Genomic DNA, 26,963 nt, shown 5'->3' on the forward strand with positions numbered 1-26,963 from the left:
CAAATTAAAAATATGTTTCGGTTGATTCTAGTAGCTACCAGTAGAGGGCGCCAGACTAAACTATCTAGTGTGATCTTCTACCCTCCAAACCCCTAAAAAGGCCTGTCACAGCAGCTGGTGTGCAGAGCTGCAGCTAAGAATAACCTGGACGTTATGGGGGATAAAGTTACCCTGAAAGTTCCCATCAGCTCTGCTTTAGACCCCCTGCCTGCCCCCCCTCACCTTACCCCGCTCTGTGCTGAGCTTGGCTCTTTTACCCCAACATCCCCGACCACCCTCACAGAGGCAGCTCCAAATTTCCAAACGCCTCTAGGATTTTTTTATTGGCCGTTTTATTTCCTTTTTTTCTCCCCCCCGTCGTACAACATGACTCAGAAAACAGGAAGTAGGAATTAAAAAAAAATCCACAAAATGGGACACGTTTATTGCTGATTGGACAGACTTGGGCTGCAGCCAGTGGTTTACTTTGGGTTTTTTTTTTTTTGCTGAAGCCCCCACAAGCATGGCTGAAGGTAGGGCTACTTAAAGAAAATATGTCCCCTTATTTTGTGCTTCAGATTCAAAACCTTGACACCAAAAGTGTGATGGATAAACAGTTCTGTTCTTCGTGAGCCTTGTAGACTCTTGAAAATTGGTTGCTATAAATACTTGGTATCATATGGAGTATTAGCATTACTGTGCTGTGACAGCTGTCCCTGTGAGTCATTGCTGTAAATAAAATGTTAAAAATCTTATAATTGTGGCTCATGTAATGCAGAATTGAGGTTACATTTAAACTTTACTTGAGAAACATTTGCAGAACTGGATAAATGATGAGTTTGTTTATAAAGTCACGTCAAAGTGTCCTCTGTCTCTTTGCTGTTTGAACTCATTTGGATCTTTGTCACTTTTTATTAGTAGTTAAAGAGCAGATATCATGAAATATCATCATTAGAACAATAATTACTGTTGGGTTGTGAGCCTTGATTTTTTTTAGATGCACATTTTGTGAGCCCTACAATGAAATAAGATTTATATTCAAACAAAAGATAGATAATCAAATCTTGTAGTTAAATGAGCCAAGGTACATAGTAGGGATACTACAATTCTTGATCCAAAACGTAACTGTTCGTTATACGATTGAACTGAATCATGGGGAAAGTGAATTGTTGCGTCACTACTGCATACCAATATGTTTATGTTGAAAGTGTCAAACAATTCCACCACATTTGGGAGGGGTGTTTAATCTTTATTTCATTGCAGTATAAGGCAATTTAAATGTTTTTCTTCTTTGGTAATTGCTCATTAGCATATGAAACTTTTTTTTTCTCAGTTTTTAGTTTTTTTATGCTGTTTTGTAATACGCAGATCATATAAAAAAGCATAAAAAAATAGATTTGAACCAAAGTGCATCGTTGCAACTATAAACATTGTGTGTCATATCTTTTAATTACGGTATTTAAAATGTTGGACTATCACTGCAGAATTTTTGAACTTCTTGTCAAAAATATTTCTAATTTAACTTTTCAAAATACTTGTTTTTTTTGGTCCTAATCATTTTTGCTTTTACAGTTTTTTTTTAATTGATCCTAAATTATGTCGTAGGTAAGAAATAGAACAAAAATGTGGCGGCTGCTGTAAAGTCAATCAAATGGGATCAAACTTGATCCAAATAAAGCAGAAGATGATGAACACTTTGCATCTTTTAACTGTGTAAAATAAAGTGTTTAAGGAACTGTTTAAGCAAAAAAAAACAAAAAACCTCTTTTACAGTGCAAATACACCTCCAGGTCCAGCTGATTCCATTTTTTCCAAGGTTGATCATGATATTTACATGTTGAATTACAGAAAACATGTTTGATTTGATTTAGTTTAAAAAAAGTATATTTATATATGTATATATATATATAGAGAGAGAGAGAGAGAACAACATTTCAAGTAAATCATGTTTTATTTATTATGAAATACCTTACACACAGAAAATTCCACACACAGTGGTAGGAAATAAAACCATGTCCACTGAAGGTTCATACACTAAATTTAAAACAAGATAATTATTAAAATGCATCTAAACAAAAATATTAACACTTAAAAGCCATTCAAAAAACCGAATGCTTTCAGAATTTTAAGTTTAGTTTAAAAAATATTAACCTTCCTTTAGAAAAAATCAAATAAATAAGAATAAACAAATGAATAATTTATAGGCTACAAACAGTACAATTTTCTAATATTTTTGAGCCAAATAACAAAAGCAGAAAGCTAATTAATTACCAAAACGCTGCCCTCTAGTGGACAAAAGAGTCTTTCCCAGACTTCAGTATGTTTTTTTGATGCTCAGGAGCCAAGCCTGCCACCGCCTCCGGCCGGTCCAGTGAGGCGGCAGAACCATGGACAAGTTCTCTCAGATCCAAAGCTGTGGCGCTCCTCTGGAAACTGAAGATGTCCGTGGAGCTGCTGGTTGCCCTGGCTGCTCTCCTGTCTTGGGTGGTTGTGGGAGTGGTGATGTTTGACTTTGTAGAGTACAAAGCAGTCCCTGGCAAGTCCCAAAAAGAAAGGAACATTCACAGGAATTGAAGTAATCAGAATAACCCGACGTTTCCCCTCTTTTGTTTAGATGTTCAGCAAATCATTACTGACCCCGTTCAAGCAGTACATGACGCTGTTGATGAAGTATCCATCCTGCTCAATAAGTTTCAAGGTAGCGAAGGATCTGGAAAAGGTTTTCACGTCTGGCCTCGTACACCCCTCCTTACTGCATCCTCTGCTTCATATCCCCAGAATGTGCTCCTGATCTGAGTGACCCCATGTCTGCTGCCACGTATGCAGCCGAGGAAATAACAACAGCAAAGGATGGGTTTGTGCGCCACTTTTCAGATGATGACGGTAGGACTGCAGAACTGTGATGAAAACTTTCATCTACAACACTGGCGGATGCTGATTTGTCCGTTTTACAGGAAAATTCTACCTCAGCTACATCGACCCAGTCACCATCGGCAGACAAGCTTTCCATTCAACCAACGACTTCGTGAACGGAGCTGTGGCTTCACTCAGAGACACACTTTGTGCTGCAGCAGATATGATATTGGATACGGCCCTGGATATAAATACAGGTCTAATGCCTTTTCTATGGATCAAAGCTGTCAGCATGGCTCACAAACCTCTGACTAAACTCCTGTCAAAGCAATAGTTAATCAGTTTTACTGGCTCCCATGTTTTGTTTTTTACATTTTCAGGAAACATAGATCTGAGTTACATTGACCCTGTGGTTATAGGCAGAGGTGTCTTCAGTCTGACTAATGACCTCATGAATGGAGTTGTGGAAAACATCCAGAAGGTGCTGTGCTGCATTCGGGACACTGTGCTGGATCAAATTCAAGGTTCTTGCTCTTTTGATTAAGCCTTAGTCATAACTGAACCTCACGGGTGGAAACAGGCTGTCTACAAAAGCTTGTACACGACCGCACAAAACACTAAGATCGTAGAAAGCTCGGTGAGCCCGTAGAGCAAAAAACTTTTTCTACAGGAATGCTGCAGACGACAGGTCGTAGCAAACACTTATAGAATGTGTTTATAAGTGTTGTATGATGTGTCTGGGTGAGACGCAGACACGTCGCACAGATTTTTCCTTTTTTCTTTTCTACCCCTACCCCAAATCCACAGTGCAGAAAGTCCATTAGTGCTGTAAAAGTGATATGTGCGCGCTCCTTGCTGTTTGAATTTAGGAAATTAGGCAATTAGAGCGTAGTTTGTGTGGTCATCTTACAGTATGGGGTAAGAATGTAGTCAAAATGAAACGTATGCATAAGAAATTAAGAAAGTAATGCTTAAAAAAAAAGTAATTTATAAAACATGTCAGCTGTTCATCAGTGCCTTTTTGAGGCGTACTTTTTAACCCTTGTGCTATCTTAGATGAGCCCACCCTTGCCTTCACGTGTTCTCCCTACCATAGTGGGTCTAGATGACCCAACTCCCAATGGTAAAGTGCCTAGGATAGCACAAGGGCTAGTGGCAGTCAGTACACAAGCACACTTTGCTTGTGACCAAATGACGTATTCTTGACAGTAACTTAACAGGGTACATTTATTCAAGGGAAAGAAAAAGTTGGACCCAGAACACACATATCAAATGTTAAACCAAATGTTGTACTCATACTTTAAATATTTTTCCAAGTTTGCTCAACTTTGTCTATGAGCATACGCTTCATTTTGACAGGGATGTTACCAAACACTATGGGCACTTACATATCACCTGCACACCCCATGTGTGCAGCATTTGCGTGCAGCTAGAATGTGGCCGACAGCATCACCCATGAATATTAAGTGCATGTGACTTACTACAGCCTTACAAATCCTTACCAACGTTTGTGACGTACTTGAGGTGGTCACACAAGCCTCAAAGGAGCTGCAAAACACACCTGCGCTCCTCCTGAGATGCAGCAGCTCCCCTCTACGAGCCCCCACAACCCAAAAACCCGCAGCACCCTTACGGACAACCCCCATACGAGTGGATGTGACTAAATTAGTCATGAAGGTTCAGAACTGATGTTGTGGTTTAAAACGCTTTTTTCTGCTCCACAGGAAGTACGGACGTAAACATTGTGGACCCCGTTGTGATCGGCAGAAAAGTCTTCCATGTTGTCGATGACGGCGTGAGTGGGATAGTGGCACCCATCCAGGACATAATCTGCACCGTTCTAGACTTTGTTCTGGATGTTTTCAGAGGTACATCAGTCTGAACTTTTGTGAATTGTTCACTGCAAACTACAAACATAAAAGTGACCAAGCTACAGCATAACATTTGTGGGGATTTTTACAAATAATTAGTGTTTTACTCTTGAAAGCAACCCCTTACTTTATGACTTAGATTAATTTATGGTCTAAATTGTCTGGTCTAAATTAGTATTATGTATAACAACACACAGAAATGTGAATGGATGTGACTTGGACTTAGTTTAAAAAGACAAACGTATTTTACCATTACCTTTGTTTGTTTTTTAACAGTTTTCTCAGTTTTATTTGTTTTTCTAAAACAGGGCATTATGAATGTAACTTTAGTCTGGCGGTGTGTTTACTTTTTCCTCAGGAACGACTGACGTTAGCGTCATTGACCCTGTGACGGTGGGCAGAAACGTCTTCGGTGTCGTGAATGATTTTGCTAATGAAATAGGGGCTTACATTCAGGACATTTTCTGCACCATACTGGATTTCATCTTGGATATTTTCAAAGGTACTTCCACTTTTTTTTCTTCATCTGTGTTCTGCATACATGGATGAAGCATCAAAAAAACACACTCAACAGCAAATGGAATCAACAACGCTCTACTGTTTGATAAGAAGCTTTTATGGTTTTTTAAGAGAGATCAAGTCAGCTTGAACCCGGTCTTTCTTCTGACTTTATTCTAAACTAATATGTGAAAAACATAGAGTGTATTAGTGCTTTTAATCAAATTGTGTTTTTCCTCTCAGGAACAATAGACATCAGCTTTATTGACCCGGTGACTGTGGGCCGTTATGTCTTTAATCTTGTAAATGATTTTGTGAGCGGAATTGCAAGATTCGTCCAGGACAGTCTCTGTGTATTTCTGGATGGAATACTGGATATTTTAAAAGGTGATGCGTGGCCTTTAACTCACCTGCGTTTCCCATTAAAAAATCCTAACTCTAGTTTTTCTTTTCCTCTGTTCATCAGATGTCCAGCAGGCTGTTGGGTTTAGTCCCGTCTCGGTTCTGAGAACAACGACAGAGACTATAAGAGAACTGATCGACAGCTTCCTTCCCACAACGCTGATCGGTGATCAAGGTTTGTTTGGAGGAAATTCATCCTCTTATTATCATATAAGATCTCCTGTTTGTTTGCAAATCCATGGTTTTTATTCAGGAATTGTGCCTGAAGTGTCTGTGGACCCAATGCAAGTCGTGGAGGAGGCGCTGCTTGAATTCTCTGACAAGAAGGAGCTGTTCTTAGGTTACATGTCAAGCATGTTGGTTGGTGATCAAGGTGAGCATCTTCGCTCATAAAAATGAAAGAGAAAATTCGATTTTTCGGTATTCTGATAAAGATCACCCTCGTTTTAGATCAGGGGTGTCTGGAGCCACATGTATTGTGGCTCTTTGTTACCAGTTTAAACAAATAATGGTTTTGGAGTTTTGTTTCTTTTTTTGTTATGTCATTAATGTAGAGATTTTTAACATGCCAAATACCTGAGTGAAAATACAGTAAAAAGTTTAGTTTACTGTCAGAATGGTTTATTAAAAGAATTAGTTTGGAGCACAGATTCTTCTCTTCTGCTGCACAAGCGTGTCTAGTTTCTGTTTAGAGGGAAATATTTATATGACCACATTTAAACTTTAGATTTTCCACACACAAAAAGTTGGATTCCACACCAATGTTGTCCTGCTTATATTTGATAATAAACGGAGAGAAAGGATGAAGGCGCACCAAAGATATAAGAAAAAGTATTTTTACTTGACTGTCTTTTATTTTTAATTTAAATAAATCTGTTGCAGCTGGAGAATCTTATTTTACACAGTGTGTTTTATTTTGGAAGGACCTTGTATTTAATGCTGTCAAAAGTAAGTTAAAATTCTTAAATATAGAAAAAATATAACACTAATAATTAGATTTTATAAATGAATGGCCTAAAACCCTTTAAAGTTTATTTTCTAAAAGTGGGGCTTTGTGGCTCCTGCTGAGTTTTGGTCAGAAAGAAACTGGATTTCTATGAATGTCTCTTTTAGGCCCAGTATTTTGAACAAAATCCCATAAGATTAAACCTCCAGGATGGGATCCAGATCGGAAATTATGGACCAAGTTTGATCCTGAAGATTTGAATTTGCTGATCTAAACTTCCCTATTTTCCACATAAAAGGCCTCTGTTGGGTATTTCAAACCTTTGGTTTGAATCCTGGATCAATTTGATTCTGAAAATGAGGATTCTTCTGATCCCAGAGAGCAGGATTTGAGGCTGACCCTGTGCCTGTTAAAGGTTGCAGACCCCCAATTTAGATAAACCTGTTTCTGCTACTGTTTCTAAAAACAATGTTGCATTATTTTGATCATTATGCTTTATTGTGTTGTGTTTTGGTCTTTATTTAGTCACAACACTTTTTTTTTAGCAACACTCAACAAACTTTCTTTTTTTTTTTTTTTCATTATTTTTTTGAAGAAACGGCCCATTCTTCAGCTGATATGAAGTTGGTTAGAAAGAAAGGTAATTCATGATATTATTATCTCCTTTAAAGTGAATAAAGGTTTCCCTTTTAAGTAAAGATAAATTCCCACCTAAAACCATTTCCTTGCAGGTGAATTCCTGCCTCCATCGGAAAAAGGTAAGAAATATATATAATTTTTACATTTTATGTTTAAAGGTTGGCTTTTGTGCTCTGAGATTTTAATGTCTGCACTTTTTTGGACATACTCAGGTTTCATTTGTGTTTCTGATGGAGTGCCTTATGTTTTTATTGTAACATGGGGGAGTAAACTATTGTTTGTCTGTTTTCATGTTGTTGCATGAACCTTGTGACATGTACATTTTTTACTATAATAAACGTCTAAATGAACCCAATTGTCCGAAAAACTCTGGTACAAAACTGCACATCAAAATGCTCTAAAGAAATGTTAAGCAAGTTGTGTTGTTTTTCCAAAATAAAGGTTGCATATATAGAGGCATTGATTAAAGTGCATTCCTGTTTTTTCTTCTTTTCTGTTTGACTGTCAGACTTTTAAAAACATGTCACTTGTACAGTTTTTAAAAAATGAATTGAAAAATAACACGTTTTAAATAACATTAAATGTTTGAGTTACAGCTGGGAAACAATTGGACCCTTTTTCTAATGTTATGCAGCTCCCAGCGTTTTACTGTGCATGTTTGGGTTTTTTCTTTAATGCATAAATTGTCATTTTCCATGTTTTCCAAACCTGACTGCAGATATTTGCATTGTGTTTTATTTTGAAAATATTCATGTTAACATGTGCATGGAGTGCATTGGTTTGACCCACGTGATGATAATTTTACCAAGCTGTTGTGTTGAATTAATAAGTTAAAAAAAAGAAAAATTCCCAAAAATTATTATTGATGCTTTCAGCTTTTATTTTTACTGGTCTGTTTAATTTTAAGTCATAAAAATGCTCATAATTGAGAATCTTATTCTGTTCATTATTGAACTGATTCGTTTTGATGACTTCTATTTAGAAAGTTCTCTGGAAATCCTCTGAAAATGTACCGAAATGCAAACTGTTGTAAACAGAGAATGGAGATATCATAAAGTTTCATTTGTCATAACCCCCCTTGTTCGAATTTGCTTTTTTTAATGTGAAAAGCCAAACATGTTACTTTGGAATGACAACATTTACGGTACAGGTACAGAGAGGACGCACGAGGAGGAAGTGGAAGAGGAGGTGAAGGAGGAAGAACCTGCTGAAGCTGCTGAGATCATGGAGGAGGGCGATTCTGAGGGTATTCAGATATTTTTCTTTTCTGTAATGTCTGATTTATTAGATTCATAATCATAAATAGGGTTTAAATTGACTGCTGTCACATTGCTAGCAAAACATGATGAGGAAATCCAGCCAGAAGCAACGCTTTGGGAGGAAGAAATCCTTGATCGGGGTAGCAAAACCAAGGAAGAAGAGACTGAGAGTCAGGGGGAATACACAAAGAAAGAAGAAGATCCAGATACAGACAAGACTGATATAGAAGATTTTAGGAAAACAGATTTCTTGTTTGTCACTCCCGACGAGATGGAGGAGAAATCCGGAACTGTAGAAATTTTGGCTGAAGATGAAGAGGTGAAAGAGGAGGTCAAAACTGAAGATATAAAAGAGGATCTAAATGAAGAGGAGACCAGTAGCACTGAGGTTGTAGAAGATGAAAAGGCAAGAGGAGACACAAAAACTAATGAGGATTTGGCAGAAGCTGAGAAGGAGCCAAAACCTAAGGATATTTTTACTGAAGATAAAGTAGAAGACACCAAACCGGAGAAACTAACAGAAGATCAACCTCAGAAAGAAGCTTCAACTGTGGAAAAAGAGGCTGTAGAAGATAAAGAAGCAGAGGAGGACAGACTAAAAGATGAAGAGGAAGAAATTCAAACTAAAGAAAACTTGGAAAGATACACAAAAGAAGAGGAAGATGGGGAAATAGACAATATGATAGATTTTAAGGAAGAGGAGAAGAAACAGGAATCTACTGGTCCAGCTGAAAAAGAAGAGGAGGAGGAGGAGGAGGAGGAGGACCAGGCAGAGACCACAATTCGAGATTTAACACAAGAACAGCAGAAGGTTGAAACTGAAGCTGGAAAAGACATAGAAGCAACTGAAGAGGATTTGACAGAAGAGGAAGAATCCAAAACCAAAACTGAATCTGAAAAACACATTATTAAAGACGAGGAAGAGGAGGCCAAAGTGGACATTTTGACAGATGTAAATGAAGGTACAGCTGAAAAACAGCAAGGCAAGACTGCGGAGGAGGATGAGGAGGAGTCTGACCCTGAACACCTTTTGGCTGAAGATAAAGAGAAGGAGGCAAAGGAAGCCAAAACTGAGGAAACAATAATAGACAAAGATGAAGACAAAGAGACAGGAGAAGATGCTGGAACTGAAGAAGATCTGGCAGAAGATGAAGAAGAGGAAGAACCCAAAACAATAGAGGATTTGCCACAATTTGAAGAGAAGAAACGAAAAAAAGAAGAGGAGGAAACAAAAGTCACATTTTTGGCTAAAAAAGATGAAGACCAAGTGAGGCAGGAAGAAAAACCAGAACAACTGGAGTCTAAAGATAAGGCCCAAGAAAAAATGGGAAAACGTATGGAGGACAGCTCTGTGTTTGAATCCCACGAGGCAGAGGAGGAAACATTTTCAGCATCTGAGAGCAGAAAGGTGAAACCCAAAGAAAGGAGGAAGACCCGTGTTTCCCTCCAGAAGCTCAGAGACGAGCCACTCAAAGAAAAACACAGCCATGAAATGGAGAAAGGTACAAAACAAAAGTTTCCTTCATGAATGCATCAGGAACTGTTTCGTTTTTGTTACTTGTACTTTTGTGCATGTTTTCACCATGAAGTTATGGTGGATTGGAACGATGTGGCATAACAGCTTGGTTTGGAATTTGATTATTAACGATTTTTCAGACTGACATTTGAGGAATGAATCTGGAAATGTCACACGGTAATACTTGCTGTGAACATGACACTAATGTGCTTACAGACAAAGAGTGGGTTCAGTAATTCTCTGTACTAAACAGAGAATAGGAAAGACAGAATATAAAAAAATTGTTAGTAAAATGCCAGATAAATAGCAACAACTGCAGCTCAAGTTACAACACATTTAGGTCCTCCTGATTCAAGTTTTATATCTTTAGATGTGCCTATAAGCCCTTCAGTTCCTTAGACATTTCAGTTTAACAAAAAAAACAAAAATTCTTTTTACTCTTGGATTTATTGTAGCGCACATAAATCAATGTTATGTAAAAGAAGTGAAGGAAAAGATTCAGTTTTAACAGTTCAGACATATAATCCCTGTATTTCGGTCTATTTTTACTGGTATATCTGATGTTAAACATTTCTTTAAAAAAAGAGTTCGCATTATAGAATGTCAAAAAATAAATGTAAATATAACATTTTTTAAGAGGTCCGTGGCTGACCTTTAGCCTATCATTGCTTGTGATTTTGACCAATTATTTGGGTTGGAAACCAAAAGGAGACCAACTGAGAGCTCAAAGATTTAACTTTAAGTTCATTTGTTGATTTGAAGGCTCACAAAGGCAGCCATGCCTCTGTCAGTCTGCCCCAGGGCAGCTGTGGTTACATCAGTAGCTTAACATCACCAAGTATGAATGAGGAGTGAATGAATAATGGACACATGCTAAGGGATTTTTTGTTTCTGGAAAAGCACAGATAAAGCTAATCCATTATAATTATAATTATGGTTCAATTTCTTCATTGAGCCAATATAACCACAAGATGGAACAGGGAGGCCTAAAACACCAGAGATGTATTTCTTCCCAAATCATTTGAAAATAGTTAGTTTTATAGTTGTTATTTAAAAACTATTGTTAACGCAATTTATGATGTTTAAAAAGTAGAATTATTGTTAACAATGTTATCATGTTTAGAAATTCTGTCATGACTGTGCCTTTAAATGACACACAATGAAACAAGAACAATAAGTAAGCAATTGAACTGAAAATGAAAGATCTGGAGTCTCATAGTGTTATCTCAGAGATATTATACTTCTGACTTAAAAAAATAAAAACATTTATTTGGAAAAAAACTAAAACCAAAACTGAAGCTGGTAAATCTACTACGTGCTTTACAGAGTCCCTAAATAAGTAAATTTTCCCCTGAGCACATGAAATCAGTCATATTTTTTTCTTTTATATATGTCTTCACAGGCGCCCGATATAATACAAAAAGAGAAAATAAATTTTTATTTCATATTGTTTCGTAAGTAAAGTTTTGGAGTTATCAAAAGGAGATAGTATTGTGCACACAAACAATTCTAACTCTTACTTTTAATGGATTATATATATTATTATAATGTTCTTTTGCCATACTTTTGCCAATATGTGGCCTTTTTGGACACATAATACTTTGTTGTATAATTATTTACTTTTAACATAGAGCTACTTTGTGAGAATGGGATTCCACTCTTATATTAATGCTGTTTTTGGCACTTAAAAAAGTCTTTATTTTTCTTGGGGTTTTTCTCTGTAAACAAACAAATATCCTCTATTTTAAATACACATATGTAACATTTTTAAGATGTCCATTTTTTGTACAACAAATAAATTTGTTTTTTCAGAAGAACAACTCATGAAGAAACCTCTAAAAGATGATGATGAGGTTGGAAAAATGCCTGACAAACCACTTCTAAAGAAAAGTAAAGAAAAGGAAGAACCCAAGGGAGATAAAGTAAAAGAGCAATCAAAAGAAGAGAAAGAAGACAAGAAACTAACAAAGCAAGAGAAGAAATTGAAGATAGCTAAACAGGAGGATAAACCAATAGAGAAACGTCAAAAAGAAAAGGACAAAAAGGTATTAAAAGACACGAGAATTAAGGAAGAAGAACAAATTATGCCTCCCAAAGAAATGAAACCAGAAAAACAAGTTATTGGAGAAAAGATGAATTTGGAAAAAACTCATCAGAAAGAGAAGGAGGTAGACCAAGAACCAAGACTCCCGAAGGATAAAAAAGAAGCCCAGAAGCATCAAATAGATAAAACAGAACCTGCAAAAGAGGAAAAGGAAACACAGAAATCCACAAAAGCTGCAGAAGTGAAGGAAAGAAAACCTCCTAAAGAAGAAAAGAAGCCTATAAAAAAGACCAAAGATGAAAGGGAATCTCCTGAAGAACAGACAGAGGTAGAGAAACTTCCTGAAGAAGGAAAAGAAAAAACAATTACTGAAGAAGAAAAAGAAGTCCCAGAGGACAAAAAAGAGAAGGAAGCTCCCTTAGAGGAAAAAGATGACAAAGAATCTGTGAAGGAGGACAAAGTAATACCAGAACCTACAGAAGAGGAGATCAAGGAAAGGAAGTCTCCTGAAGATAAGAAGAAACATTTCAAAGAAAAGACAAAGAAAAAAGAGCACCCTAAAGATGAAATAGAGCGACCTAAAGAGGAAAAGGAAAGAGAGAAGCTTCCAAAAGAAGACAAGGAAGAAAAGAGGCAGACCAAACAAAAACTAGAAAGACAGAAAGACCTAAAAGAAGAGGAGGTGAAGGATCCTCTTAAAGAAGACAAAACAACTCCCAGAGACAAAGGAGAGGAAATAAGAACTCCAAAAGTGAAAGAAATGAAAAAGACTGTTGCCAAAATAGATAAGAAAACCAAAGATGAGAAAAATAAATCTCTCAAAGAACAAGAGGATTCTCAAAAACCACTGAGAGAAATTACAGAAAAGAAAGGCTCAGAATCAGAGAAGAGAATAAAGAAAACTTCTGAAAAAAAGGAAAAACTCTCCATAGAGGACATAAAAAAGAGACAGTCAAAGGAAGACTTGAAGATTCCTCTTAGAAAAGAGAAAGGAATTACAAAACTTACCAAACAAAAGAAAAATGAAACTGAAGCATCTATAGGTGACAAAAAAGAAAAGATTCCCCTAAAAGCACAGAAAGAAGAAAAGCATCTGGAAGAAAAGTTAAAAGAGGAGAAAATTCCCAAAGATGAAGTCCACAAACTCCCAAAAGAGGACAAGAAACTGAAGAAAACTACCAGAGATTTGAAAGAACATCCTACTGATGAGAAGGTAGGAATAACCCAACCCATCAAGGAACAGGAAAAAAGAGCAGAACTGCAAAAAGAAGTCAAGAAAGGTCCCAAAGAAAAGAAGGAAGACATAGAGCTGTCCAAAGGAATGAAAGATAAACACCCCAAAGAGAAGAGGGAAATAAAGAAATCTGTCAAAGAAGAAATGAAAAATGTAACAAAAGAAGAAATAGAATTAAAGAAACAATTGAAAGAAGAGGGAGAAAGAAAAGCTCCTTCCAAAAAGGAAAAAGATCAGACAAAAACTCACAAAGAAAAAATGGTGGAGGTGCTGTTCAAAGAGGAAAAAGGAAAACAGAAACCAACTAAAGAAGAGAAGAAACTTCTTAAAGAAAAGAAAGAAGAAATACTTCCAAAAGAGAAAAAAGAGGTTAAGAAACCTTTAAAAGACAAGAAAGAAGAAATAATACTTCCAAAAGAGAAAAAAGAGGTTAAGAAACCTTTAAAAGAAAAGAAAGAAGAAATACTTCCAAAAGAGAAAAAAGAGATTAAGAAACCTTTAAAAGAAAAGAAAGAAGAAATACTTCCAAAAGAGAAAAAAGAGGTTAAGAAACCTTTAAAAGAAAAGAAAGAAGAAATAATACTTCCAAAAGAGAAAAAAGAGGCTAAGAAACCTTTAAAAGACAAGAAAGAAGAAATAATACTTCCAAAAGAGAAAAAAGAGGCTAAGAAACCTTTAAAAGACAAGAAAGAAGAAATAATACTTCCAAAAGAGAAAAAAGAGGTTAAAAAACCTTTAAAAGACAAGAAAGAAGAAATACTTCCAAAAGAGAAAAAAGAGGTTAAGAAACCTTTAAAAGAAAAGAAAGAAGAAATACTTCCAAAAGAGAAAAAAGAGGTTAAGAAACCTTTAAAAGAAAAGAAAGAAGAAATAATACTTCCAAAAGAGAAAAAAGAGGCTAAGAAACCTTTAAAAGACAAGAAAGAAGAAATACTTCCAAAAGAGAAAAAAGAGGTTAAGAAACCTTTAAAAGAAAAGAAAGAAGAAATACTTCCAAAAGAGAAAAAAGAGGTTAAGAAACCTTTAAAAGAAAAGAAAGAAGAAATACTTCCAAAAGAGAAAAAAGAGGTTAAGAAACCTTTAAAAGACAAGAAAGAAGAAATAATACTTCCAAAAGAGAAAAAAGAGGTTAAGAAACCTTTAAAAGACAAGAAAGAAGAAATACTTCCAAAAGAGAAAAAAGAGGTTAAGAAACCTTTAAAAGACAAGAAAGAAGAAATAATACTTCCAAAAGAGAAAAAAGAGGTTAAGAAACCTTTAAAAGAAAAGAAAGAAGAAATAATACTTCCAAAAGTGGAAAACATATTGAAGGAGGAGCCCAAAAAGGAAAAAGAGAAAAGGAAACCATCCAAAGAAGATGAAAAACTGAAGAAACCTCTAAAAGAAAAGAAGGAAAGAATATTAATGCCAAAAGAGGAAGAACTAATTGAAATTCCCAAAGAGAAAGAAGAGAAAAATGAAACATCTAAAGAAGTAAAGAAACCTCTGAAAGAAAAGAAAGATGAAAAAATATTTCCAAAACAGAAAAAAGAGGTTAAGAAACCTTCAAAAGAAAAGAAGGAAGAAATAATAAAAGAGGAAAAAATATCAAAGGTGGAGTCCAAAAGGGAAAAGGAAGAAAGGAAACCATCCAAAGATGTTAAAGAGTTAAAGAAACCTCACAAAGAACAGAAAGAAGAAATAATTCCTTCAAAGGAGGAAAAAGAATTCAAGGCGGAGCCTAAAAAGGAAGAAGATAAAGAGAAACCATCCAAAGACATTCAAGACGATAAGAAACTTCGCAAAGAAAAGAAGAAAGAAATAATTCGTCAAAAAGAGGAAGCTAAAAAGATTGAGCTGCCCAAAGAGGAAAAAGATAAGAAGAAACCATCTAAAGAAGTTAAAGAAGTGAAGAAGACTCCTAAAGAAAAGAAGAAAGAAATATTACTTCCAAAAGAAGGAAAAATATTAAAAGAGGAGTCCAGAAGGGAAAAGGACGAAAGGAAACAATCAAAAGATGTTAAAGAGTTAAAGAAACCTCACAAAGAACAGAAGGAAAAAATAATTCCTTCAAAGGAGGAAAAAGAATTGAAGGCGGAGCCTAAAGAGGAAATAGAATTCAAGGCGGAGCCCAAGGAGGAAAAAGAATTCAAGGCGGAGCCTAAAAAGGAAGAAGATAAAGAGAAACCATCCAAAGACATTCAAGACGATAAGAAACCTCGCAAAGAAAAGAAGAAAGAAATAATTCGTCCAAAAGAGGAAAAAGAACCGATTGAGCTGCCCAAAGAGGAAAAAGATACGAAGAAACCTTCTAAAGAAGTTAAAGAAGTGAAGAAACCTCTTAAAGAAAAGAAGAAAGAAGTTTTTCTTCCAAAAGAGGAGAAAGAACTGAAGGAACAAACCAAAGAGGAAAAGGAGAAAAAGAAACAGTCTAAAGATATAAAGGAACCTCTAAAAGAAAAGAAGGAAGAAATCATTCTTCTAAAAGAGGAAAAAGAATTGGAGGCAGAGTCTAAAGAGGAAAAAGATAAGAAGAAACTATCCAAAGACATTGGAGACGTAAAGAAACCTCGCAAAGAAAAGGAAGAAGTGATTCCCCCAAAAGAGGAAAAAAAACTGAAGGATGAACCCAAAAGGGAAAAGGGGGAAAAGAAACCATCCAAAGATGTTAAAGAAGTGAAGAAGCCTCAAAAAGAAAAGAAGAAAGAAATATTACTTCCAAAAGAGGGAAAAATATTAAAGGAGGAGTCCAAACGGGAAAAGGATGAAAAGAAACCATCAAAAGATGTCAAAGAAGTTAAGAAATCTCGCAAAGAAAAGAAGGAAGAAATAATTCGTCCAAAAGAGGAAAAAGAACCAATTGAGCTGCCCAAAGAGGAAGAAGATAAGAAGAAACCATCTAAGGAAGTTAAAGAAGTGAAGAAACCTCTTAAAGAAAAGAAGAAAGAAGTTTTTCTTCCAAAAGAGGAGAAAGAACTGAAGGAACAAACCAAAGAGGAAAAGGAGAAAAAGAAACAGTCTAAAGATATAAAGGAACCTCTAAAAGAAAAGAAGGAAAGAATCATCCCTTCAAAGGAGGAAAAAGAATTGAAGGCAGAGCTTAAAGAGGAAAAACACAAGAAGAAACCATCCAAAGATGTTGATGAGGGTGAGAAACATCACAAAGAAAAGAAAGAAGAAATAATTCCCCTAAAAGAGGAAAAAGAACTGAAGGATGAACCTAAAAAGGACAAGGAGGAAAATAAACCATCCAAAGACATTAAAGACAGGAAAAAACCTCTCAAAGAAAGGAGGAGAGAAGTCATTTCTCCAAAAAAGGAAAAAGAGAATATGAAACAATCCAAAGATGTTAAAGAGGTCAAGAAACCTCACAAAGAAAAGAAGAAAGACATTTTACTTCCAAAAGAGGAAAAACAACCAAAGGAGCTGCCAAAACAGAAAAAAGAGGGTAAGAAACACTTTAAAGAAGATAAAGTGAAGACACATCTAAAAGAAAAGAAGGAAGAAGTCATTCTTCCAAAAGAGGAAAAAGAACTGAAGGAGAAAACCAAAGAGGAAAAAGAGAAAAAGAAACCATCCAAAGACATAAAGGAACCTCTCAAAGAAAAGAAGGAAGAAATCATTCTTCTAAAAGAGGAAAAAGAACCAAAAGTGCGTCTTAAAGAGGAAAAAGAGATCATAAATAAAACATGCACAGAAGTAAAGAAACCTCTCAAAGAAAAAGAAAAAATAGTTCTTCCAAAACAAGAAATAGAACCAAAAGTGCAGCCTAAAGAGGAAAAAGAAAAAAGGAAACCATCCAAAGTTAAAGAAGCCCAAAAAGAAAAGAAAAAAGGAATTGTTCTTCGAAAAGTGGAAAAAGAACAGAATAAGCTTTCTAAAAAGGAAAAAGAGAACAGCAAACCATCTAAAGAAATAAAAGAGGGAAAGAAACCTCTCAAAGAAAAGAAGAAAGAAATCGTTCTTTCAAAACAGGGACCAAAGGAGCAGCTTAGAGATGAAAAGGAGAAAAAGAAACCATCTACAGTTGTAAAGAAACCTCTGAAAGAAAAGAAAGAAGGAACTATTAAAGAAAAGAAGGAGCATCCTATGGAGGAAAAAGAAATAAGGAAGCCATCCAATGAAACCAAAGAAGTGAAGAAATGGCTGAAAGAAAAGACCGAACATCTACCTCAAAAAGAGGAAAAAGAATTACAGATGCAGCCCAGAGAGGAAAAAGAAAGAAGTAAACCATCTAAAGAAGTAAAGAAACCTCACAAAGAAAAGAGGGAAGAAATAATTCTTTCAAAAGAAGAAAAAGAACCAAAAATACAACCTCAAGAGGAAAGAGAGAAAATGAAACCATCTAAAGAAGTAAAGAAACCTCACAAAGAAAAGACGGAAGAAAAAACTCTTCAAGAAGAGGAAAAAGGACCAGAAGTCCTGCCCAAAGAGAAAAAAGAAAGGAAGATACCATCTAAAGAAGTAAAGAAACATCTGAAAGAAAAGGACAAAATAACTATTTCAAAACAGGAAATAGAACTGAAGGAGCAGCCCAAGGAGGATATAGAGAAAAAGAGACCATCTAAAGAAGTTAAAGAAGTGAAAGAATCCCTTAGAGAAGAAAAAGAGGAAACCACACCTCCATCAGAGGAAAAAGAATTGAAAGAGCAGCCCGAAAAGGAAAAACAGATCAAGAAAGCATCCAAAGAAGTGAAGAAACTTCTCAAAGCAAAGAAGGAAAAAGTGATTCCTTCCAAAGAAGAAAAAGAACTGAAAGAGCTGCCCAAAGAGAAAAAAGAGAGAAAGAAACCCCCCAAAGAAAAGGATGAAATCACAAAGCCCCTTAAAGAAAAGAAAGAAGAAAAAGAACCTCCAACTAAAGAGGAGTTGAAAATACTTTCCAAAGAAGTTAAAAAGGTCAAGAAACCACTGAAAGAAAAGAAGCCTGAAACTCTACTTCCAACAGAGGAAACAGAACTGAAAGAGCAGCCTGAAGTGGAAGCGGAGAGAAAGAAACCTCCCAAAGAAAAGGATGAAATTACAAAGCCTGTCAAAGAAAAGAAAGAACAAAAAGAACCCCAAACTAAAAAAGAAATAAAGAAACCTTCCAAAGAATTTAAGGAAAAGCAGAAAACCATGACACTTCCTGAAGGCAAGGAGGAAGTAAAAAAATATGTCAAGGAAAGACGAGAAGAAGAGGAGGAAGCACCCAAAGAAATCAAAGAGATGAAAGACAAAAAGGCAAAATTGACCTCTGGAGAAAAACAGAAATTGAAAAAATCTCCAAAAGAAAGGAAAGATGAGAAGAAACCCATTGCAGCAGTTGAAGAAGAAAAGAAAACATCCAAAGAAAAGGTAGAAATAAAGAAAGATGTAAGGAAACCTCCCACAGGAGACAGACCTGAAGAGTCACCCAAAGAAAGAAAGAAGGTTCCTAAAGAAGAAGCAGAACTAAAGAAACTTGAAAAAGAGAAGAAAAAAGATATACAACCCAAAGAAAGAAGACTGGGAAAAGAATTTATCAAAGAAAAGGTAGAACTAAAAGAAGAGGAGAAACCTCTACAAGAAAAAGCTAAACTGTCCAAGGAGCTAAAGGAAGACAAGAAAACTCAGAGAGGCAAGAAAAAAGTTCTCAAGTTAGAAGATAAAGTCGAGACTAAAGAGCCATTAATGATGAAGACGTCCCTCACAGATGATGAAGTCCACCCATCAGAGGATGGAGAGGAAACAAAAACTACACCAGTGGGAGACAAACGTCTCCAAGAAGAGGTAGAGGAGGAAACAATTCAGCTCCTGAAGCAAGAAGCAAAAGGCAGGAAGCGTGAGAAAAAAGACAAAACAGTTCCTGTAGAGGAGGAAATGGTTGAGGAAGTCCCTGAGGAAAAGACAGCCGAAGAATCCCTTCTTCCACAAGAGGAAAAACTAATAGCAGAATCTGTTAAGGAAGAAAAGATTCACAAAGAGAAGAAAGAACCACGAACGAAAGCTGTAAAAAAGAAGAAGATGGAGACGCCTCTAACAGAGGAACCTGTCAAAGACAAGCAGCCAAAGAAGTCCAAAAAGGAGGAAAAACAAGTGATGGCAAGAAAAGAAAAGACAGAACTGAAGAAACTGTCTAAAAAGGAGAAAATAAGAAAGCCTCAAAAAGAACGTATTCCTTCTAAAGATGACCAGGAATCTGCTGAGAAGAGAACCACTAAGACAGGTTGGTATTGGCCAGCTTTGTGACAGTTTTCAACTTTCAGATCTTTTTTTTTAGGCTAATAAATCCATTTTTTTGTCAGATACCAAACCTAAAAAGAGATTCAGAGAAGTCAAAGTGAAAGCTGCATTACTTCTCAAGAAGGAGCAGCTTAATATCACAAAAGCAGGTGAGATTATCGGCATCAGTAGCATTTATGTGGAGTTCAGAGGCAATCAGTTAAACCAGACTGTAGTGAAACATTCAAAAACCTTCATGTTGATTATATCATTCCTACATTTGACGTTTGATCAATTTAAATAAGAATATTTTAATGCAACTTTTATAGAAATAAATTAAAGCTCATAAAAGAACAAAACATTGTTTCAAACAGGATCCACCCACAGAGCTGAAAATAATTTTAAAAAAAATTAATCAGGGCATCCAGAAGGAGGAGTGGATAAATCAATTTAATGAACATTTCAAAGAAAAACAGAAACAAAACTTGTGACCAAAAAAGAAGCTTAAAAGTGCCTCATCAAAGAAAAGTTGAACTCACCTTTCAGACTGGGTTCATAGGTATGGGCGTGGCTAAGAACCATAAGACTTCCTCATAGGCGTGGCCTAATTAATACCATTCAGATTTGGATGTACATGTCACACACGTCATATTTTTACATTTATATTGACGTTATTTTACCTTTATATTTCTGTTTGAACATCTAAATATATAACTTAGCTTTTCAGAAGGAACTTATGTTATAATATTCACATTCAGGATTACATTTTAATCATTAATTTGATTTAACATTTATATTTACATTTGCAAAAAAATGTGTTACCGGTAATTTGTATTTATTATTTAAATCTAACAAATATAAAACATATTAATTTAATGAGATAAAGTTTTAAAACTATTTTAATTAGCTGAGATTTTATATTTGGCTCCGTATTTGAGTTTGATATATACGTTTTTTTCAGTGATTTACTTAAAAGCTCAATTAGATGTTGGACTCCTTTTTTGGGGAGGGGGGTGCTGTCAATTCTCCAAAAAGTTTTAAATTGCTCTTTAAGGACGTTACATTTAATTACTGTTCATATTTGAAATTCATTTCAGTCATTTTTTACTTAACAAATCATTGTTTTCTGTTTTTAGATGCTGTGGTTTCTAAGGAAAAAGTCAAACCAGCTCCATCAAGTAAAGGTATCAGTGTGGTTGAACAAATCTAATTTGTTGGATTTATTGTTTTTTAACCAACCTCTCTTTTCAATCTTGAAGGATTTTTAAGCTAAAATCATTCTTACGCAAATTGACTTAAGTTTGAATCTTCAAACAGCAAAAAATTGTTTTTGTTTAAGACATTTTGTTTTACTTTGGATGCAATTTCTAAACTAAAAGCTAAACAAATCTGACTAAAAGGAAGTAAGGATGTAAACTTGAGCTTTCTAAACTTTAAAGTTAAAAAACATCTGGAGGTTATCTTAGTCAGTAACCATATTAAATTAAAATGAAGATGATCATTATTCACACTGTGTGACCAGCCTGAAAACACAAACAATCAAAACACATTCAGAAATAAACTTTGATGATTCCAAGTTATTTGCTTTAGTTTCATTTTTTTCTTTTTCTTTTATTTTTAACTTTCAAAGTATGTTTCACTAAGAAAAACTATGTGTTTTTGCTTTAAAGCTTCGCCAATCAAGACAAAACCAGCACCTTCAGTTGAAAGTAAGAATTTCTAATTAATTAGATTTCTCACAAAAGTGTCGCTTTAACACTAACTTGTTCCCTGCAGAACCAAAAGTAGCTGAGAAAAATGTCACTATAGTAAAGACGGTCAAGGTGGTGCCACTGAAGAAAGGTATGCAAATCCATTTAAACTGCCTATATTAAAAAAATATATATTTCCTAATGTATTTTTTAAGAACAACAACACTTAGTTACATGTTGGCTTAGTAAAATGCAAAAACTCTTTCTCTGCTGTAGTGCCTGTGACTCCAAAAGAAAAAGTCCAACCACCACCAACCAAAAAACGTCAGTCATCCAACGTTTTGCAGATTGCTCATTTAAAATATTCTATTATTTTATTTAACTTTTTTCTATTTGCATCCTTTTTGTTTTATTTTTCCTTTAAAAGCTGAAGTCGTCAAGGAGAAGAAGGTTGAGCCAAAGGTGCCCAGAAAAGGTTTGCTTTGTCTTTTTCTATACATCATTTCATAGCTGTTCAATACATCTGTCCTACTTCAAATTCATTTTTCTCAGTATGGTTCATTTTTCTGGTTTGTTTGTCACTATAGTCGTAATGTTACACATTTTTAGACTTCACATCTTTATGTTTCTGTGTGTTTAGATGATAAAAACAGGTGAAATGAATAGATTTGTGTTTCTAATTTTTATCATTTCAGCACCTCTCACCAAGGCTAAAGCATTGACTCCTCAAAAGAAAAAAGAGAAAACAGAGGGTTTGTTTTTTGTTGTTTTTTTCTTTTTTGGTCCTGGTTATTTAAAATACGATTTACATTGAAAACTATAACACAACCTGTAAGTGTTCTTTAGACATCCATGTCTGTCCTTAATATGCTTTAATATTTCATGCATGTTGTTGTTTAATGGAACTGCTATATTGTTTTTATCAATATCTTGGGTAACAGATTGTTTACGTATCCTAATCTCTAATATTTTCATCTTTGCTGCTGGTAGAAACTCATTTGTGAAAAACAGAAAAGGACATTTTGAGAAGTTTTTTTCAGTACAAAGGGTGTTTTCTTTTCTTACCTTAGAGCCTGAGCTCAAGCCGGCTCGCCCCAAAAAAGGTAACAACGGATTTTATTAGGTTTATCCATTACAATCAGTTTTTTAAGCATGTTGATTAAATGTATTTATTTTTTACTTGGAACCTGTTGCTGTAAAGGAGAAACGCAAAACACCTTCAGAAAAGAAAGGTCGATTAGAACAAAGCATATCATCGTGTTGCATGTTCACAACAAATTCCTTTTAAAGAGTATTTGTCCCTTTAACTACTGGATGAAATTGTAGTTAAATTACTTTACTCGTTATCCATTTAAAAAAAGGAATTCGCGACTCATTCGTTTTCACTTTTTTTTGTATATATTCGAGTAAAGTTAATCGTTTCATTTAAATTAGCTGTCAGAGCGACTGCTTACACAAGTTCATTTGTTTTTTTAGTCATCTAAAATAGTTTCACTGCACCAAAACATGAATAATGAAGTGATGAGGGTTTCTAAAATCTAGTCAAAATTTAAAATATCAAAATTTGAACTGTAATCCATTAAGTTTCTCTGTTGCAAAAAAGAGTAATTTTATTACAGTAATTCGTTACTTTGTAATGCATTACACAACACAACCAGGCATTACAATATTTGAATTTCAATAAAAATGATAGTGTGTGTTCATGTCATGGCAGAATAAATAAAAACACCAGCAATTTATTATAAAATAAGACACAATAATTTTAAAAGCAGTTTTTACAGCTTTCTGCTTTAAGAGGCTGTATGCCGTTTACTGAAAGGCTTTTTTTTGTGGTAATTCTTTGTTCAGTTAATGAAGCATCGCAGCTTTCTGCTTGTTTGTGATTCAATCTTTTATTTTACAGAGCCTGAGATCTCCAAAGAAAAGGACAAACCAGCAGGAGTTAAGAAAGGTCTGGAAGTGCACGCTATATTATGATATGATGAAAAAGATAGGTTGTTTAAAAAAGGACGGTTTTCTTTTTCCAAGAAATGGTTATTCTATAGAAGTTTCAGTCAATTTATCCTAAATATTTTTTAATACTGACCTTTTAAAACAATTTAGCGAGACTTCTGGCATAAACACAAAAACAAATCTATTTTTCAACGTTGACATAATTAGAATCTACAGATTTGTCAACAACTTTTCTCACTTTTTTTTTACTTTCTATTTAATTAAACCGCTCTAATTGTTCACAAAAAGTGACTATATTAGGATTTGAATAAAATCTTAAATCTTTAACTTGTTTAGTTGAATTTTGAGGCAACATTTTACTTTTTAACCATCTTTTAAATCTACTCTAAAGATTCTGCACATTCTGCTACATAGATCTTTAAACTGTTCAACTGTTTTTTGTGTTTTAGAAAAAGCTATTGGGAAGAGGCCACTCAAAGAAGAAGTCCTAGGTAGGGTGTTGGATAACTGTTGAAAAGTAACTGTAAAAAAATAGGCAACTCTTTCTGCATATTACATGAACCGTCTTTATCTGTCATCGACAGAAGACAGAATTCTTAAAGAGATCCAGGAGCCTGTTAAGAAAGGTATGTTTGGAAGTTCAATTCTTCTCGTCTTTGTAACGTTTTACTTACGTTTTTGATGCTGTCGCAGAAAAACCTGTGGAGAAAATTGCAGCCAAGAAGGAAAAAGTTAAAGGTATGCAGCTGTTTTTACAGATTGAAACTATTATAGATTTGAAGGTTTTGTGATAAATGTCTTGTTCTCCTTCCACCAGAAGAGCCCGCTGACAGCTTTCTCATGGAGGGTGAGCACTAAAACCTTTTGAGAACCCAAATATTTGTTAATAAAAGCAAAAATGTGTATTTTTTGTTCTATTTCCTCCACAGATGAGCTTCCATACTTCCAGTGCTTCTTTGTGGATGAAGATGAGGCTCCTTTTCCGTTCTATGCCTTCTCACCTCTACAGATTTGACACACGAGTCGGAGTCGAGCATTACTGTTTTGATAATCTGATGAATGTGACAAAAATGTACTACCTGGGCTGCAGAAACACGGCTGCAGCACTTCCCTGTCTGCCTCCTGCAGGAAATCCAGGGCAGCAAGGGATGGTGAGGGATTTTAAGGATGTAGGTTTTTGATTTAGATTTTCCACAATTGGTTGAGCTCTCGAACCAAATACATGCAGTCAGTGGAAGTCCTTTATTTTGTTAACATTCTTTTATATTTTGAGGTTTTACGTCATTTTGAAATGTGGTGTTTTAGATTTTTTTTAAAGGAACAATCCGTTTCCGGACCTTTCATGAAAATCTTGTTTTGTTTTTGCAGTCATTCTGAAAAAAATTGAGGAAAACTATCAAACAGTGCCGCACATGTGAAAATATATTTTGAGTTAACAGGGAAACAGCAGTTTAAATAGGACAGATGGGATGGCAGTGGCTTAGGCGGCTGAGCAGATCGAAGGGTTGGCGGTTTGATCCCTGCTCCACCCAGTCAACTGTTGCTGGGCCCCTTGGCGAGACACCACTCCCTGCGTCCAGTGTGTCTCCACCGTTGTGTGTATGTGTACGAATGTGCCGGTGATGGTCAGAGGGGCAGTAGGCGCGAACTGGCAGCCATGTCTCTGTCAGTCTGCCCCAGGGCAGCTGTGGTTACATCAGTAGCTTACCATCACCAAGTATGAATGAGGAGTGAATGAATAATGGACACATTGGAAGTGAGCGTCTGAAAAGCGCAGATAAATCCAATCCATTGTTATTATTATTATTGTCATAGGTTTGGATCCAGTTTCTCTTACATTGTCAGAACTGTGGTGTACTGTACTGTAGTGTAGGCCTGAATAAGCCTCATCTCTATTGTCAGATGCTGTAACTGAAGTCTTCTTGATTAATCAAGAATTAATCAAGGTTTTTTTTTTTTTTTTACTTTGGAAAATCACCACTATAGCATCTTTTTTTCCTTACACTTTTTTTTACGTTTATTTTGTCGGCTGAACTTCAAAAGGAATGACTGTGCATTGTATATGAGAGCTCCCAAAATGATCTGTGGAACGAAACGTGAAATGTTTGAAAGTCTTATAGGATGAAACCTTCTTGTTTTCTGCACCAGCTCTTCATTTTGATTTTGGTGTAGAAAGGGTTTCATGTCCTGAACTCTGAACGAGGTTCGAGTTCAGTCTCGTTTCAGGAAACTATCTTTTCCCATCAGACATGAGACAGATTCTGTAATTCCTTGACTGACCAAACACACACAGTCACTGACTTTTTAGTTGTGTACAAAAACCAGAAACTTGACATACTGGATACCTTTAAATGCGGTTCTTTTGTAAAAGAATCCAGATAACAATGTCTTTTCATGGGCATACATGGTTTTAAACAATGTATTAGTGTTTGTAGTTATATGAACAGGGTTATTTCTAAGGGAGGATCTTGTTTTTGTGAAGTTCAGAAAAAAAACTAATTTAGAATGTGAAAAACAATAAAAGACCCTTGTAGTAAGGCCTTTACAAAGTTGAAATATTCTATTGAACATTACGAGTGTTTCCTGATGTGAATGAGCATCAGTTTTATCTTATTTTTTCAGACCATTATATGTAGTTTTCAGTTTCGCTAGTGCGCGAATTGTCTGAATAATTTGGCTCCAAAATTCAACAGTTTGCACTGTAGAATTTGACTGTGCCGTGCATGTTTTGTGTTATTTGTGCTTTTGACAAACTTTTAACTCTTGAAAATCCGGTTTGTAAATCCAAAGTTTGAGTCTCTCGATGATGTTGGGCAACGTGTCATTTTAAGTATCTGCAAGGATCTGGGTGTAAATAGTTTAACTGATGGGGAAAGTGGTGTTTTATCTTGAACTTTAGAACTTTGTAAGTCTAATATGTCATTATAAACCAGGCTCTGCCCAACCATGCCCTCATTGTGCTTGTGAATAAAGCTTGTTAAAAAAAACAATTAACTTTTGTCGTAAAGGAGTATAAACATAACAGATGTATATATTGAGATATTTTAAGCTTTGTTGCTCCTCTTCTTATTGACAGTTTATTTGATTTAAAATAAATTGTTAAATTGCAATAATAATAGTATTTTCTAACTAAAGGTGCAGAGAAGGTAACCCTTGTCCTATCCTAGGCACTTTAACATTGGGAGTTGGGTCATCTAGACCCACTAGACAGTGCGCTGAACCTTTTTTCTTCAATGATTTGTGAACTTCACTGGTGTCCATGGATTACATGAAATCTTTCCACCTTTATCCACCTTTGTCATGGTAGGGAGAACACGTCAATGTAAGGATTGGGTCACCTATGATATCACAAGGGTTAAATGAATAACAAAAACTGTCATTCAGGATAAAAAATTTAGTTTTTTTTTTTAATCAAATTCCTTTTTGTGGACAGCTGTGAGAATTTTTGAATTGTCTGAATAATTTGGCTCCAAAATTCAACAGTTTTTTGTTGTTTTTTTGGGGTAATAGTTGTGATTCTTGAGGCAGAGTTTCAAAAGCTTTGCGCAAATATTGATGGTCAGGTCAACGTATTCCTTTGCCAGTCCAGACAGAGGTTAAAGCGGGTCAGCTGACACAGACGAAGCTCCAGCTGTCCACCAGAATACATTACAACTCTGGCATTTTCTGACAAAATTGTGAAACTTTTCTACATCACAATTCCCTATCCGAGTTCTTCATCAACTCCTGAGAGACAGGGCAGTATTTGAGGACACAGGCACATTTAAATCAAATTTAGCAACTTGCAAATTAGTTCTCCAGTTTCTCCCGTGTCTTTGTGTTGCTGACCATTCACACAACTTGGCAGCACAAGTACACCCTTTTTTGAGAAGAATGGCCACTTGTACTCATGGAGGCAAAGTAACTTCAGAAAATC

At 35.4% G+C, this 26,963-nt stretch overlaps 1 protein-coding gene across 1 annotated transcript; it reads left to right on the forward strand.

Moving 5' to 3' along the window:
- Nucleotides 1-238: 238 nt before the first annotated feature.
- On the forward strand, nt 239-26,037 carry LOC101164936 (trichohyalin). Its single transcript, XM_020713830.2, has 31 exons — nt 239-512; nt 2,318-2,515; nt 2,594-2,677; nt 2,758-2,862; nt 2,934-3,089; nt 3,213-3,356; nt 4,557-4,700; nt 5,062-5,205; nt 5,445-5,588; nt 5,668-5,778; nt 5,857-5,976; nt 7,145-7,189; nt 7,281-7,307; nt 8,339-8,434; nt 8,525-9,949; nt 11,776-13,550; nt 14,439-19,407; nt 19,487-19,573; nt 20,540-20,587; nt 21,074-21,112; nt 21,180-21,245; nt 21,371-21,418; nt 21,522-21,569; nt 21,790-21,846; nt 22,165-22,197; nt 22,998-23,045; nt 23,497-23,538; nt 23,632-23,673; nt 23,741-23,785; nt 23,865-23,894; nt 23,977-26,037. The coding sequence occupies exons 1-31, from the start codon at nt 503-505 to the stop codon at nt 24,060-24,062; spliced, it is 10,416 nt and encodes a 3,471-aa protein (XP_020569489.1). The 5' UTR covers nt 239-502; the 3' UTR covers nt 24,063-26,037.
- Nucleotides 26,038-26,963: the final 926 nt, after the last annotated feature.

The sequence above is a fragment of the Oryzias latipes genome, chromosome 22, assembly GCF_002234675.1.
Source record: "Oryzias latipes chromosome 22, ASM223467v1".
Classification (NCBI taxonomy): Eukaryota; Metazoa; Chordata; class Actinopteri; order Beloniformes; family Adrianichthyidae; genus Oryzias; species Oryzias latipes.